At 37.1% G+C, this 15,763-nt stretch overlaps 1 protein-coding gene across 1 annotated transcript; it reads right to left on the minus strand.

The window, feature by feature from the left end:
- Positions 1-269: 269 nt before the first annotated feature.
- Positions 270-1,016, minus strand: LOC138883268 (uncharacterized). Its single transcript, XM_070163948.1, has 2 exons — positions 920-1,016; positions 270-799 (listed from the first exon to the last, which is right to left on the minus strand). Exons 1-2 carry the CDS (start codon positions 1,014-1,016, stop codon positions 270-272), a joined length of 627 nt encoding a protein of 208 aa, XP_070020049.1.
- Positions 1,017-15,763: the final 14,747 nt, after the last annotated feature.

A 15,763-nucleotide genomic window follows, 5' to 3' on the forward strand; every position in this document is an offset into this window, starting at 1 on the left:
ACTTCAGCCCATTTTGAGAAGTAGTCGGTTGCAGCTAAGATGTATAGGTGCCCACCGGAGGACTTTGGCAGTGGTCCAACAACATCTAATCCCCAAGCGTCAAATGGCCAGGATGCAACAGTCGGGTGCAACATTTCAGGAGGTTGATGAATAAAATTCACATGGAATTGAGAAGCCTTGCATCTTCGAGCATAGTCCAAGCAATCTTTTACCATCGTCGGCCAATAATATCCCATCCTTTTTTTATGAAAGTGGAGCTTTGGTCCTGACTAGTGTAACCCACATACCCCAGAATGTGCCTCTTGCAAAGCTTGGAGAGCTTCTTCTTCTCCTAAGCATCGCAAGAGTACTCCCTCGAACGAATTTTTGTATAGAGTATCCTTATAGTAAAGGAAGCGAGGTGTACAATGACGAATTTCAGTCCTTCTTCTCGGATTTTCTGGAAGTATCCCATAGCATAAGTAGGCGATAATGGGTTGTTGCCATTCTTCTTTCTCAATTTCAAAAATAGCAACCAGATGCTTGAGTTCATTTTCTTTATATTCAGCCTCATTTAGCGGCGGTAATACCCATTTTTGGCAGACGGTAACTTGCGCTTGATCAGGCAGGGCTAATGACGAAGCTAGGGCAGCTAAAGCATCAGTCTTCCTATTTTCTTTCCTTGGCATATGCTGAATAGTCACATCACTAAGCCACCCCATTAACTTTTTAGTGTAATCATGATATGGGCGTAGTTCAGGCTTCTTAATCTCGTAACTACCCAAAAGCTGATTGACCACTAACTGGGAGTCACCAAAGACTTGTAATTGTAATTGCTTCATATCAACGACCAGTTAAAGCCCAAGTATTAATGCTTGATACTCAGCAACATTGTTAGAACAGAGTTGTGTCAAGGTGAAGGAGTAAGGCAAAACTTCACCTTGGTGAGTGACAAATACTACGCCAGCACCAGCTCCCCCACGATGTGCAGCACTATCAAAGAACATCTTCCATGGAGGTTGAACTTCAACGACCATTGCGTCCTCATTAGGTAGTTCATCAGTTAGCTCCCAGTCATCAGGTATCGGATGATCTGCCAAGAAGTCTGCCAATGCTTGTACTTTTACAGCCTTTTGAGGGATGTACAAAATCTTGAATTGTTGAAATTGGGGGTACCATCTCGCTAGTCGATCACTAAGAACAGGTTTTGACATCACGAACTTGATGGGATTTGCTTTAGAAACAAGACAGACAACATGAGCTTGAAAGTAGTGCTTCAAATTTTGAATTGAGAAGACTAGCGCCAAACATAACTTTTCAATTGGAGAATAATTCAGCTCATTTGGTGTCATCATCCTTCTCAAGTAGTAAAGACAATTTTCTTTCCTCTCATTATTTTCTTGGGACAACAGTGCTCCAACAAACCTTTCTTGCGCCACAATGTATAATATCAATGGCTCTCCAGGTATAGGAGCTGTTAAAATTGGAGGTTTCATCAAGTAGGTTTTGATACTTTCGAAGGCATTTCTACAAGCTTGGTCCCACTTGAAAGGAACGCCTTTCTTCATGAGGCGATTAAATGGTTGGCACCTCCAAGGTAGGTTTGATATGAATTTTCTAAGGTATGCTAGCTTTCCTTGCAGACTTTTCAATTATCCTGAGGCTCAGGCATTTTCAAAATGGCATCCACTTTGGCTTGATCAATTTCAATCCCTCGATGTCGGACAATGAAACCAAGGAACTTTCCAGAAGTAACTCCAAAGGCACATTTCAATGGATTCATTACCAGAGCAATCAAATACCATCCTCAAGTCTTTCAAGTGGTCGCCCTTCTCTCTTGATTTTACCACCAAGTCGTCAACATAGCATTCAACATTATTGTGGAGAAGACCGTTGAAAATATTCTGCATAGCCCTTTGGTAAGTAGCATCAGTGTTCTTTAAGCCAAAAGTCATTACCTTGTAGCAATAAATACCTTTTGGGGTACGGAATGCAGTAAGCTCTTCATCTTTTAGTGCCTTTGGTTATAGCCCGACGAACCGTCCATGAAAGACATTGCGTCTTAACCAGTAGTAGCATCGATCATCAGCTCTAGAATAGGAAGCAGAAATTCATCTTTTGGACATGCATTGTTGAGATCCCTAAAGTCAACTCACACTCGAATCTGGACATTCTTCTTCCTTACGGGGACAATACTCGAAACCCATGTTGGGTATTTAACTTCACGAATAAAGCCAGCTTCGATGAGTTTGTTAACTTTGGTTTCAATCAAGGGAACCAAGTTCGGCCTAAAGTGCCTTTGAGCTTGTTTAATAGGACGAACGCCATTCTTGACCGCGAGGTGTTGGACTGCACTTTAGGATCCAAGTCAGGCATCTCTTTGTAGCTCCAAGCAAAGACATCCCTGTACTCCTTGAGTAACTCAATATAAATGCTCTCTTCATCAACTTCTAATAAAGCACTTAGGTAGGTGGATCTTGGTTCTTCATCAGTGCCAAGGTTAACTTCTTTTAAGGCATCAATCGTTGCCTTCACCCCTTCTTCAAGTTCTGGCGAAGCCTATTTTGCATCTTCGTCTTCTCAAGTGTCCCCATCATTAAAGGATATGTGATAACATGGTGAAACATCCTCCAATTCTGCATTATCTTTCATTGAAGACGGAACACCATTCTCGCCTTGTATAGTGGCATGATACGAAGAACCCACACTTTCTTCATCGTCATCACATTCTTTAGTGTAGACCACAGTGTATGGCTTCACTTTTAGTACTTCATCACAAGAAACCATGACTTTTGTTTGTCGCCTCATTCTAGGAGGAACCAAACTTTGGAAATCTTTAGAGATCTTCTGAATTTTGGGCGAAGCGGGTGTTCTTGTATTTCGATAATTTCTCTGGAACTTATTCCCCTTCTTTAATGGACCCAATCTTTCAAACACAGAGGTCTTCATAGGCGATTTTCCAAGTCGATCAAAGACAGAAGGCTTGTGAGAAGCGGCTGATTCATCTTCTACAGTGATATAATTGTTTCTCACCCTTCTTATTGAGATGCGCACTGGTGACGGTTGCTTGTATCACAAACCTTCATGTGGTTTCCTCGTTGCAGCTTCTGATGGGAGCTTCCCTAACTTTGACGGCTCAATGGGATTGTATCTAGCTTTTGCAAATAGCTTGTAAGTGTTAGGGTCAAAACCTTCATCCATTCGCTTTGTAGGGAGTGCCACATTCTGCAAACGATTTTGGGCTACAATCCCTGCAAGCGGCTTCGAGGACAACTTTACTGCCTCAATTCGTTTTACCGGAAGAGTTAACTCCTTTAGCAGGTTAGTTTGGAGATTAGATGATTCGCCCTCGTTTAGGGACATATTGGAGCGCATGACTCACTTTCTTGACATAAGACGCAATACCCCATCTATAAGATTTATTTACGTTGGGTTGTACCTCCTCAGTGACAACTTTGGCTTCACCATTTGTCACCTTTGCTCCTTTAGTTGTGGGCTCGTCATTATTGCTTTTGATGATATCATCAGTTTTTAGCCCCTTCACAATATGGTTCTTCAAGTAGAACTTTGCATCAGCGAAGTGTGACTCAGCCTCGATGAATGGCTCATCATCAGCAACTATCTTCTTGTTGACTTCACCCTGGTAGTATTTTAGACATTGATGGTAGGTAGATGGGACTACTTTATTCTTATGTATCCAAGTCCTTCCAAGCAAGACATTGTATGAAGTCTTTTCATCAATCACATGTAGCCATGCACTTGATTGCATATCTTCAATGGTGATTTCCAGCTTGATCGCGCCTATGGCTCTTTGCCCCCTTGGTTGAATTCTTGGATCATTACACGACTTTCTGAGAGTTCGTTCATGGGAATATCAAGTTCTTTCATAGTGCGGATTGGAAAAATGTTCACTGAGGATCCCCCATCAACCAAAATTTGATTTATTCTTTCATCGCGTATATAGCCAACCAGGTATAATGGGCGATTGTGAAGAGTATCACCCAGTAGAAGATCGTCGTTTGTGAACATAACCTTTTCCTCGCACGTATTAGCTTCTTGAGGAATAGACTCGATGAGCTTTTCTGAAGGTGGTGCTAACGGTAGGTCGTCACTTTTTTCTTCCCATTTATTAGCATTGCAACAAGAGGCTTCAATACCATCACGAGAAATCTTCATGCGGAACCAACATGGCAAGAAATCCTCCAAGATCATTGGATGTCATGGATTTTAAGGGTGATGCACCTCCACTTTTGCTTTCTTTACGTACTTAACTGGATTCCATCTTCTTGGTCTTTTCACCATTATTTTCCTTGTTGGTTGTTCCATTGATCCTTTTTGTGGGATCCTTTTGTGGCGCCTACGACGAGTCACCAATATCCAACCTTTATCATCCTCAGGTTGACTGACTTCAACTTTGTCATTCTCCAGTAATTCTTCATCTTTACTTTCTTTAATACCGCATACTTCATCTGGACTAAATGAGCCAAAGGTGATAGAGACTTGGTTTGCGCTTGCTTTCTCATCTTCAAGCACGATCTTCTTTTCGCGAGCCAAGTCCATGATTTTGTCCTTGAAGACAAAGCACTTCTCCAGAGGGTGGCTCATAAGTCGATGGTATTTGCAGTAATTTGGGTCATTTGTTTTCCCAGCTTCCTTTGGTCACTTCATCTCCGGAAGCTCAATGAGATTTAACTCGATGAGTTCTTAAAAATAGCTGGCACATCAGAATCCAGAAATGGGTACTCTTTCTCTTGCATTTCTTTTAAAGTCAACTTTCCGCTTGGCTTATCTTGAAAAGAAGTGGATTTCATACTCTGCTTCTTGCTCACCTTCATTGTGAACTTCACAGGTGATGTGGCGACATTCATAGATTCTTTGCTTTCAGACTTGGGTACGAACTTGCCCCACTTCCTGAGTTCTTGCTTGTCATTCCCTTTGCGAGGTTCATAGATGGACAATCTTTCATTTCCAGCGGAGGCCATGCTCAATTCCATGTCATGGGCACGAGTTGCAAGTTCTTCAAATATGCCAGGCTTGATACCTTGTAAGATGTAGCGCAATCCCTAATGCATGCCTTGGATGCACATCTCTATGTCTGATGCTTCACTAATCCCGTCTTTGCAGTTGAGGCTTGAATTCCTCCGACGATTGATAAAGTCGATAACTGGTCCCCCCTTTCGTTGACGAGTATTTGTAAGTTCTATCATACTTACAGTACGTCTCGTACTTTAAAAGCGATTGAGGAACTCTTGCTCAAGTTGATCCCAGCTATCGATAGATCCAGCCTCGAGGTCTGTGTACCAGTCAAAAGCATTTCCTTTAAGCGAGCAGACAAACTGCTTGATGAGGTAATCTCCATAAGTCCCAGCATTGTTGCACGTCTACACGAAGTGCGCCACATGTTGCTTTGGGTTATCTTTACCATCAAACTGTTGAAACTTTGGAGGTTGATAGCCAGCAGACATCTTCAACATATCGACCCTTGTAGTGTACGACTTTGCATACGTAAGGGAGGATTTGGTAGTAACCTCATATTTGTTCTTAATGGTTCCTTCAATGAACTCCTTTAGTTGATCGATTTGAATCATCCCTTCAAATGAGAAAGGGATAGCCTTAGTGGACGCTACTTATCTTGGGGGAGAGTCACTCTCTAGAACTTCTGGGAGCTTGCCGGGTGTATGGGTGGATTCTTCTTCCATCAAGATTCTCACCCTGTCTGTTAGCTTGTCGATTCTAGCCTCTTGATTGCATGCATTTGGTCAAGCCAGCGATTGCTTCCGTCAAGTTTGCCAACTGCTCCTCCACAGATAAAGTATTTGTCACCATGGCTTGCATGATTGTCGCGGACGACGGAGATTAGCATGGATTTTCACACAGATTGATCCTTGATTGGGTAATGCTATGTGGTGTAAGTGGGGAGGATCCATCACTTGAAGCATCATCATCTTCCTTCACAGCAGAGTGCTTAGATCTGGAGAGGTCAAGCAAAACAAGAGTTTTCTTGATCTTTTCAGCAATATCGCCTCCTCCTTCAGATGCGTTTGTGGAAGATCTTGCTCCTTTTGAGGATGAAGATCCGAAAACAGGGGTTGATGCGAACGACACTTGGGGTGCTTGTTGTCCTAAAGATCTTGCTTTGCTCCTCATAACTGGTCCGAAGCTTCCAAAGATATCGAGGATGCTTTCCACATCATCATAGAACCTGGAGTTAGCAGCCTTGGTGGAAGTTGAACCGGTGTTAATTTTTCTTTGAAGCCATTTCAAAGTTCTTGGACTTTGGTGATTGAAAAGTTGAGATGAGAGGTAGAGATAGTCCCACTGGGCGTGCCAGAATTTATAGACAATAAATTTTCGTCGAGAAAATAAAATCAAGCCTGAAAATATCGCAACAATCATAGTATTGTATTTCAAATATTTAAGTGTTACTATCTGTATGAATCCTCTGATTCTTCTTTTCAGTAGTAAATAAATTCAAGAGCCTTTGAACTTGATCTTGAATCTATATTTGTTGCCACGAACGATGATCTTGTTCTTGAGCTTAAGCTTGGTTGCTTGAACTTGACCTTGATTTGTTCTTCGTTCTTGAGCTTGAACTTGATTTCTTGAACTTGAACTTGATTGCTTGAAGCTTGAAACTTGTAGAGAAATTTGCAACGCTTGATCCACGAGCTCTCTCTTGCTTCTTGTTATAACTTCTGGCGTCTTTTCTGAGTTATGAAGACCCCTATTTATAGTTGTGGGAGGGAGGAGTTATGATAAGAACAAACTCTTTCCGACCAATCAAATTGAAGTGTGACAAGGCCGTATTTGATTGGCCAGAACATGTCACTTGCACATGTGGCGTGGTTATTAATGTGACTTGACATGCTTTGTCATTTTGACACGTGGCATGATCCCATTGGCTCTTGTGTTGACTTGGCGTGCTACGTCATTTGACACGTGACACCAAACTGGGCATCTAGGAAGATGACATCTTGGGCTTAATGAAGTGGGCTCATCACTTTAGCCCAATTTAGCCCAATGAATTAAGACTTATTTATTTAATCTATATATATTGGACTTATATAATTAATTTATTTATATATTAGCTCATAATATTTATTTGGACCAATATATCTTGAATTTTAAAATATAGTCCAAATTATTTTATGAATTTAATTTAAGTAAAATTTATATGCCTACACACATATCCCAATTTTTGGGCTCAAAATAACAACAACTCTTATAAACTAAACTACCACCCAAGTTTTAATTTATGTTGTTATCCATGGAACCTGTTTGAACCTTTGAGACAATTAATGATCTCCTAACAAGAAAATATATATTTAGAGGGATGTTTCCGTGCCATGCTTCAGCTGAAAAATGGACCTTGCCTTTCAGGTCAGTGTTAGGATCGAAAAAATCAGGTTTCACGCGGAAGCTAGCAAAACAAACCTTGAATGACGATAAGTCCTACAACAAAAGAGAAATCTACCAAAAGAGACACAAATATTTAATGTGGTTCGGTCAATTGACTCACCTTCACGGTCGAAGATAAGCAATCCACTATATAAAAGAGAGTACAAAATATTGAGAGAATAACCTCACGAAAAAGCAAAAACAAGGGACACTAACACTTGTCCCATAAAGTTCTCCCCCTAAACACGACTGTCAAACTCCATATGGTTACATTATAGATGTTACTGAATGGGAAGGAAAAATAATCCTCAATTTATAGAAGTCTAAAACCTTTATCTCCGAGAAAAAGGACTAGCCAAATATAAAAGGCTTATGTTTCCTTCTAAGAATAGAAAAATCCAACTATAATAAACATGTTGCCCTTCAAGATATAAAAAAATTAAATATAATAAGAAAATCAGGGCAACATCTAACATTCAATTGTTTCAAGCTTGCTAACTTTTCATAATTCCACTCGCCATTTGCTAGGGCCTAGGAACTCTTATACTTCCTAATTGTATTCAAGATTCCTGGCATTATGTAAAATTGACATAAAAGCACAAAAATCAGTCCCATTATGACACAAAATGTAGTTCCCAGCTTCAAATTTGACATGCATAAGTTTTTTCTCAAAATTGGGTGTCCAGATTACTAGCCTTGACAACAAGATGTGCTCTTTCACACTACTTAGTTTTCAAAAAATAATTACTCCATAAAATATTTGTTTCCCAAATATCAAACAAAATTAACGGTACTGCAATTTTCCAATTTCTCTCCTCATAAGAAAATTGCACTTTTGTTTCCAATTCGCACAAATATTGATTTTGGAAGGTCCATTGTAGCAGAAAAATAATGTTGAGTAGCAGAAAGCAGCAATATAGCAAAACTTTGCTATGGTGGAACATATTCACTGCCTACCACATAGAGCGCTAAAAAGCCTTCCTCGCGCAATAATTACCAATTCATTTGCCTGGAGATTTTATTGGTTCAAATTCTTAAAACTGCAGATCATTCAAATGGAAAAAGGAAAGAGAAGCACGCACCTTAGTGTAAAAAGTATACAACTCCCACCTCAAAATCAGTGTGTACAAGTATGTTTACTGAAATGAATCCTCTAAGTATATTGAAACAACATTCCTCTGTACAACTCACATAAAATAATACACAACAAACAGTTTTGGGCAATATCCGGTGTGGAACGGGGAGGGACTATTGCACTAGCAACTTTTTTTGGGCAATATTCAGTGTGGAGCCGCTCATGATGAAGGTGGGGGTGGAACTGGCACGTTGTCATGAGGCACCCCGCCTCTCCGATTAGTTTGAGGTTCAAGAGGTACCTCCTCTACTTGCTCCTTCTCGCCGTCCAATTCCCCCAAGGGCAAATTTTTAAGATCATTGTTCGCCATGTTTGTACCTATAATTTCTCATACAAGTTAGTATCATGGAAGGGAAAGAAGATATTCCAAAAACAAACCCAAATATATAGCTAACACCGTTTTAACTCCCCGACAACGACGCCAAAAATTTATCCACGTCCAATCCGCACTCAATAGTGAGTAAAAACGGTTATTGGAAGAAATAATACCCAAAAAAGCCGGGGTCGATTTTCACAAGGAGTTTAATATAAGTGTTAGGGGTATACACTTGACGAGAGCGAATGAAATAACTAAATTGCACTTCCAAACAAAGGGTTATGTGTTCTACTTCTAAATTATCACTAACAATTATAAACTAATGAGAAGAAACAAGAAAACAGATGATTATTTTTGTTGTTTTTACCAAATGGTTAAAAAGCCTAGGGATGTGACCTTCACCTAGGTGTTCGAGGTGTTCGCCTAATGTGTTAAATACATTAACACTTGTTTTATTGATCGGGGTATATTATAGCTCTCAACTCTAAGTTACCCGCTTAATACCTCTCGGTCATAGAGTGATTTTGCCCAATTTGGCTTTCTCAAGCCCAAATGGGTATCAAACTAAACAATTGATAAGAGCTCAAGTCGGATTTTCCCTATCTCTAGTTCAAACCCTTTAATTAGGCTAATCAAAACCTTAATTAATCCAATTTCTTGTTAGCCAAGTTATCCTAGACTAGGTCCCTCTTTCTCAAGTAAAGACCAAGTCAAAATAGCATGAATCAATGTTTGCAACCATTAATTCTAAAATTAATGCACAAACAAAGCTAAATAATCAACATCCAATCATAAACAAGTGTTAAATTAAATATACATAAGATTTGCACACTAGGGTTAGGTGACAACCCTAGTAAGAGTCTAGCTACTCATAGTGGAAAATGAAGAAAACAAAGAAGAAATACTAATTAAACTCATAATCTAAGATTAAAATGATAAATTATGATATTTTAATCCCAAAATAGTCACAAATTTTTTGAAATGGAAAATTATAACGGCTGCAACTGCTTGAACTTTAAAACTTGACCTAAAATGTGATTCCCGTCTATTTATAATGGCCCAAAATTTACTGACAAAACTGACCTTCGGGAGGTTCTGCGACTGCACAATTTCATGTGCGGTCCGCACATTGCTTCAGCTTGCAGGGAGTTGGAATCTGCAGCCGCACAATTTGGTCTACGACTGCAATGTAGCTTTTACGGCCGTATAATTCTTGTGCGGTCCGTACTTCAGGCAAAGCTTCAAGTCTTGGTTACTTGCACCCTCTTTGAACTTTTGAATTCTATCAGTGCAGACCCTGTTATACGGCCGCATAGTTCATGTGCGGTCCGTACTTCTGCTTAAACTCTATTGGGCTTCTTTACTAGTTATGCGGCCACAGAGGGAATTCTGCGGTTCGTACTTTCTTCTGCGATTCGTACTTTCTTCTGCGGCCGCAGAAATACCTCTGTGGACCGCATTTCTTGTGTTCTGTACCCCTTCTTACCTTGTGAGTCGGAACATTGCTTTTTGAGTCGAACTTTTTCATGAGAGCCCAAATTTTAAGCATTCATGCAATTTTGCACACTTTCATTAATGTTGGGACCATAAATCAATACTTTTGGGCTAAACAAAAGTAAAAATGTGCTAATAAGTGGTCATAATCCACACTTATCAAGTCGTCTACACAAAAGTCAAACTCTGGTTAACTCTTTCAACCTAAGCCTTCAACCTTGGGACTAAGTGTCCCAAATTCACTTCAAAACATCCCCGAAGTCAAACCAACCATCCCGTCAAGACATATAATCATAAATAAATATAGAAGTGGCAATAAATAGGAGAACGAGACTACAATACACGAAATGACCGGCCAGTCTTTACAAATGAACACCTTCCTTCAACAACATAATATTCTCTTTTATAGAGAATAAGTTGGAGACTTAGATTTTCTCCTTTTCTCAACCACCAGCCACTTTTTTTTTCATGCACACTACAATGCTTTCCATACCGAACACAAGGAAAAAATACTACTGTTTATAGGAGTAATTTCTTCTATAGAATAAATAACAAAGTAGTGGGATGATAAAATTGTCTAACATGATTTTTGGTTATAAAATTTAACATTTGGTGAGTAATTAATGGTAGATCATCATATTAGTGATTTCATGAGTTACACCAAAGATAATGATCACTTTCTTGCCAATTTATAGCCAATAATTCACAAAAAATAATGTATTTTAATATTAAAATACACATAACACCAATATTTTCGTACTCATTTTAATATTAAAATAAAAAAATTACCAGTTAAAGGGAGACTATTATGTATAAAGAAGATGTGCGCTGCATTGAACCTCCACTTAGTAAAACAGTAATCTTTACTCCAGAGTCGTAATGCTTTCAGACTTGAACTATGACTGATTAAGGAAAATAAAGTATAGCTACTTACACATAATAATCAAAGTGTTGACATGAGCTTTATTAGCCAGCACATTATGACGTTCTGCACTTCAGTCCCGTGTTTTTGCACTTCAGTCCCTCAATTTTTCGCTTCCTATCGCAGTCCTACCGCGGTCACGCCAGGACCGCGGCCAACTAGCCTCTCAGAATCTGCAACAGCCTTCTACCGCGGTCCGACCGCGGTTACGCCGGGACCGCGGCAGTCCATCTCCAGTTCTGGTTTTGCTGCCTTCGCGTGGTGCACTTAGCGGATATTGTACGATTGGCCTCTTTTTCTCCGTAATTGATCCCAAAAGTACTCCATAGACTTCTTTTATTGTATATAGCCTGCAAAGCATGAAAAACACTAATCAGAGCATTTTGTTATCACTTTTTACCATAAAAACTATACAAGAAGGTGGGTTTTTAGGGCCTAATTATAGTCCAATTCACCTATTATAAAGTATTTTTCAGAATAAGCCAAATTCTTATAGGAAGCGGCCTACTTCCCCACTCACATAGGTAAAATCTGCAAGGGTGCTCCTGTAACTCTAACACTCCACGCATACGAGCTACAAATTTTCAGTAAGAGTTAATAAAAACTCAACCTCACATATTGTTACAGGATAAATGTGCTCATACCATATGGAGAAAATATAAAATAAATATAATAGTGCATTTCATAACAAGTTATCATATGATTTGTTCTTTCCATTGAACCTGCTTATAGGATCTGTAGTCCCGAGGTTGAGTTTTCTCATATATGACTTATGAATTTATTGGCTTATGTCGCATTCCCCTCGATGTGCTCAAGACCCTTTATCCTGGTAAGGCCTTAGTCAATGGATCTGTAAGATCATCACTTGATTTAACATAATCAATACTAATGGTACCACTTGCTAAATATTATCTCACAACACTGTTTTTTCTCTTTATAGGTCTGGATTTACCATTATAAATTAATTTGTGTACTCTACTAATAGAAACGGTGATATCACAATGAACTAAAATAGGAGGAATTGATTTTTCAAAATAAGGAATTTGAAATAATAAATCTCTCAACCAATTCGTTTCCTAATTTGCTGAAGCTAAAGCAATTACTATAGCCTCCATGATAGAGTCAACAAGTATTGTTTGCTTTTTTGATTTCCAATAAATAGCACCACCTCCCAAAGTAAAAGTATAACTTATAATAGAATAGGAATCACCAGATAAAGTATTCCAATCTGCATCATAAAAACCTTCGAATATAGCAAGATATATTTTTTATATATATAAAACAAGCCTTAAGTTTTAGTACCAATTATCTCATAACTCTCGTATAGCATGCTAATATTCACTAGGTGGCTTGCTTGTGAACATGTTATGTATTCCTACTGCATGCTCAACATCATGTCGAGAGTAATCAGTCATATATCTTAAATTTTTAATTAAGCTAGTATACCTTTTTGATTTATCACATCATTTTCACTTTGAACATAAAAAAGCAAACACTTGAATCAAAAGGAGTTACAATATACTTGCAATCAACAAAATTCTATTTTTTCAAGATTTCTGAATGATCAAGGAAAATTACATCACATATTTTAGTAATTTTCATTAAAAATAAAATTTGTCTCACCTAAATCTTTCATGTCAAATTAGTTGTTAAATGTGCTTTTAATTTTTTTAATAACATTCATGTTAATTAGCATAAAAATTTAATAAATTATTAACATAAAGGCAAATAATAACATGTGAATTATTCTAAATTTTTTTGATAGATGCACTTATCACACTCTTTGATTTAATTAACTTTCACTCATCAAAATATTCAAATGTTTTATTTTTTTTACTCCCACTATTTCTAGAATTATAAAATTTATTTTTCATGAAAAAATATGTCACATATTCATGAAAAATATAAGGTAAAAAGTTTATACATTTCCTCCGCTTGAGTTAATCAAGTAGAAAAATATGTTACCCTTCTATCTCTTAAAGAGAGTAATGTTGAAGCGTTATGACTATTGAGATCTCCTACCTTAATATCCGCAACTATTTTCAACTGTAACAAAAATTGAATCTACTAAAAATTGTTGGTGAAATTATAAGTAATTACAGTTGGAAAATAAGATGAACAAAAGTAAATAAATAAAAATTTCAAGCTGATGCACGAATATCTTGCTCTCTTTAAGCAGATTCAAGCCCACTATGGTAGAATCTATACCGGTCCAGCAGTAACACTCTTGACTTGTCTCCTACATGATATAACAGCCGGACAAAGTCGTATGACTCGAGCAAACTCTGGATAAATTGTTGAGTCCAAAGCTCCACCAAACGGAACACCTTCCTTCAACAAAATAATATTCTCGTTCTAGAGAATAAGTTGGAGATTTAGATTTTCTCAACTCTATTTTTCACTATACCAACTTTCTCAAACCCAACACAAGGAAGAAATATCAATATTTATATGTGTAAAATTTCTTACATAGAATAAATAATAAATTAGTGAAATAATAAAATTGCAAAACATTATTGGTATTTAACATTTAGAGGGTAATTAGTAGTTGATTATAGTATTAGTGGTTTCAGGAGTTACAATAAAGATAATGATTACTTTCAATTTGTAGGCACTTACCTTACAAGAAATAATACACTTTAATATTATAATTTCACTATTAAAATGCACATAACACCGACACATTCTTGTTCTAGGAAAAAAACATACGCATTCTCTCTGCTTTAACTACTATTTACCAATAACACAATATAATATTTCAATGAACCGATTTCAACTGAACCCCTTTACCGCTCCTTGGCAACACGATGTGCAATTACTCTACAAATATTTGTTTCCCAAACATCAAACTTTTGAAATCAACTCCTCCCTCATCTACGGAAAACATAGATTTCTCTATGAACACCAAAATTAACGGTAGTGTAATTTTTCAATTTGTCTCCCCATGAGAAAATTGCACCCTTTTTTTTTTCCAATTCGCACCAATATAAATTTTGGAGGGTCCATTGTAGCAGAAAAATAATGTTGAGTAGCACAAAACAACAAAATAGCAAAATTTTGCTATATGTGCATATTCATTGCCTCACACATAGAAGGCTAAGAAAACCTTCCTCGCACTAGGGGTGTACAAAGCAAATCGATAACCGCACCAACCCGATAATCTGAGTCAAATCGAGAAAAAAAATCCGACTATGGGTTGGTTTGATTTGGTTTGATATTGGAAAAAAAATCCGACCATAATTGGTTTGGTTTGGTTTTAACTAAAGAAAGTCAAACCGAAACCAAACCAACCGACATTACATATATAAAATTTTAGATATATTTTATATATAAATATACTTATTGTGATGTAATTTATAAATATTTCTTAAAAGATTTCATAATTTTATTTTTTGAGGTATTATTTCAAGGTTGGACTTAGAACTTTTGAATGTTCCAATAAGTTTTATAACCATTAACATTAGTAAATTAAATAGTACTAACAAAAGCCCAAACCAAAATTAAATCAATACTAATGCTAATAAAAGACATTTAATTCAATACTATGAACGGGACTGTATTGAATATCTATTTTTTGTTTTGCAATAATTTAGATAAAAATGCATTACCTATTTTTATTTTTTCTTTAGCGTTTAGTCATGCATTTAATACTTCCTTATTAGTTTACTTATTTTAGCATGACTTAGTACTCTTAGATTATGTTTATTTTTATTATGGCTTTTTAATTAGCAATATTTATATTATATAATTTTATTGTCTTTATTATTGAATATTTTAGGATAATGGCATGACATATCTCATATTTTGTATTATTTTCTTGAAAAATACTTTATATATTTGTATCTTACTAGGACTAAAGAAATATTTTGAGCATAATTTATAAGTTTTTTTTACGAAGATTTTACCGGAAAACCCCCGAAAAACCGAGAGTGAAAAACCCGAATTTTATTGGTTTGGTTTGGTCTTTAGATTTAATAATCCGACACAATTAATTTAGTTTGGTAATTATAAAATCCGAACCAACTCGATCTATATACACCTCTACCTCGCACAATAATTACCCTTTCACTCGTCTAGAGATTAAATTGGTTCAAATTACAGATCATTCAAAGGGAAATTAAAAGGAAGGGGAAGCAAAAGCACGCACGATAGTGTAAAACGTTTACAACTACCACTAGAAGCTCAAAATCAGTATGTACAAGTATGTGTGAAACTGTACATATTAACAACAAATTCAGTATAATTCCAAAGTTTTTATAGAAAGACACACCAAAAATATGATACACAAAGAATGTTAAGCAAACCACTTGTTACTTGATGATTTTCGTCCTGGTATTGGAAATATTTCCGTAAGGGGCACTTGAAGTAAAATAGCCGAAATATATAATAAATGAAATATAATATAATATAATGTGAAAAATAAATATGGTGAGTCGGCAACCGACTTGCAAGTCCCCATGATATTGCATCAACTGTTGAAATTAAGTGATGTGATCCAATATGGGCGCCTTGAAACTCG

Source organism: Nicotiana sylvestris, chromosome 12, assembly GCF_000393655.2.
Source record: "Nicotiana sylvestris chromosome 12, ASM39365v2, whole genome shotgun sequence".
Lineage (NCBI taxonomy): Eukaryota > Viridiplantae > Streptophyta > Magnoliopsida > Solanales > Solanaceae > Nicotiana > Nicotiana sylvestris.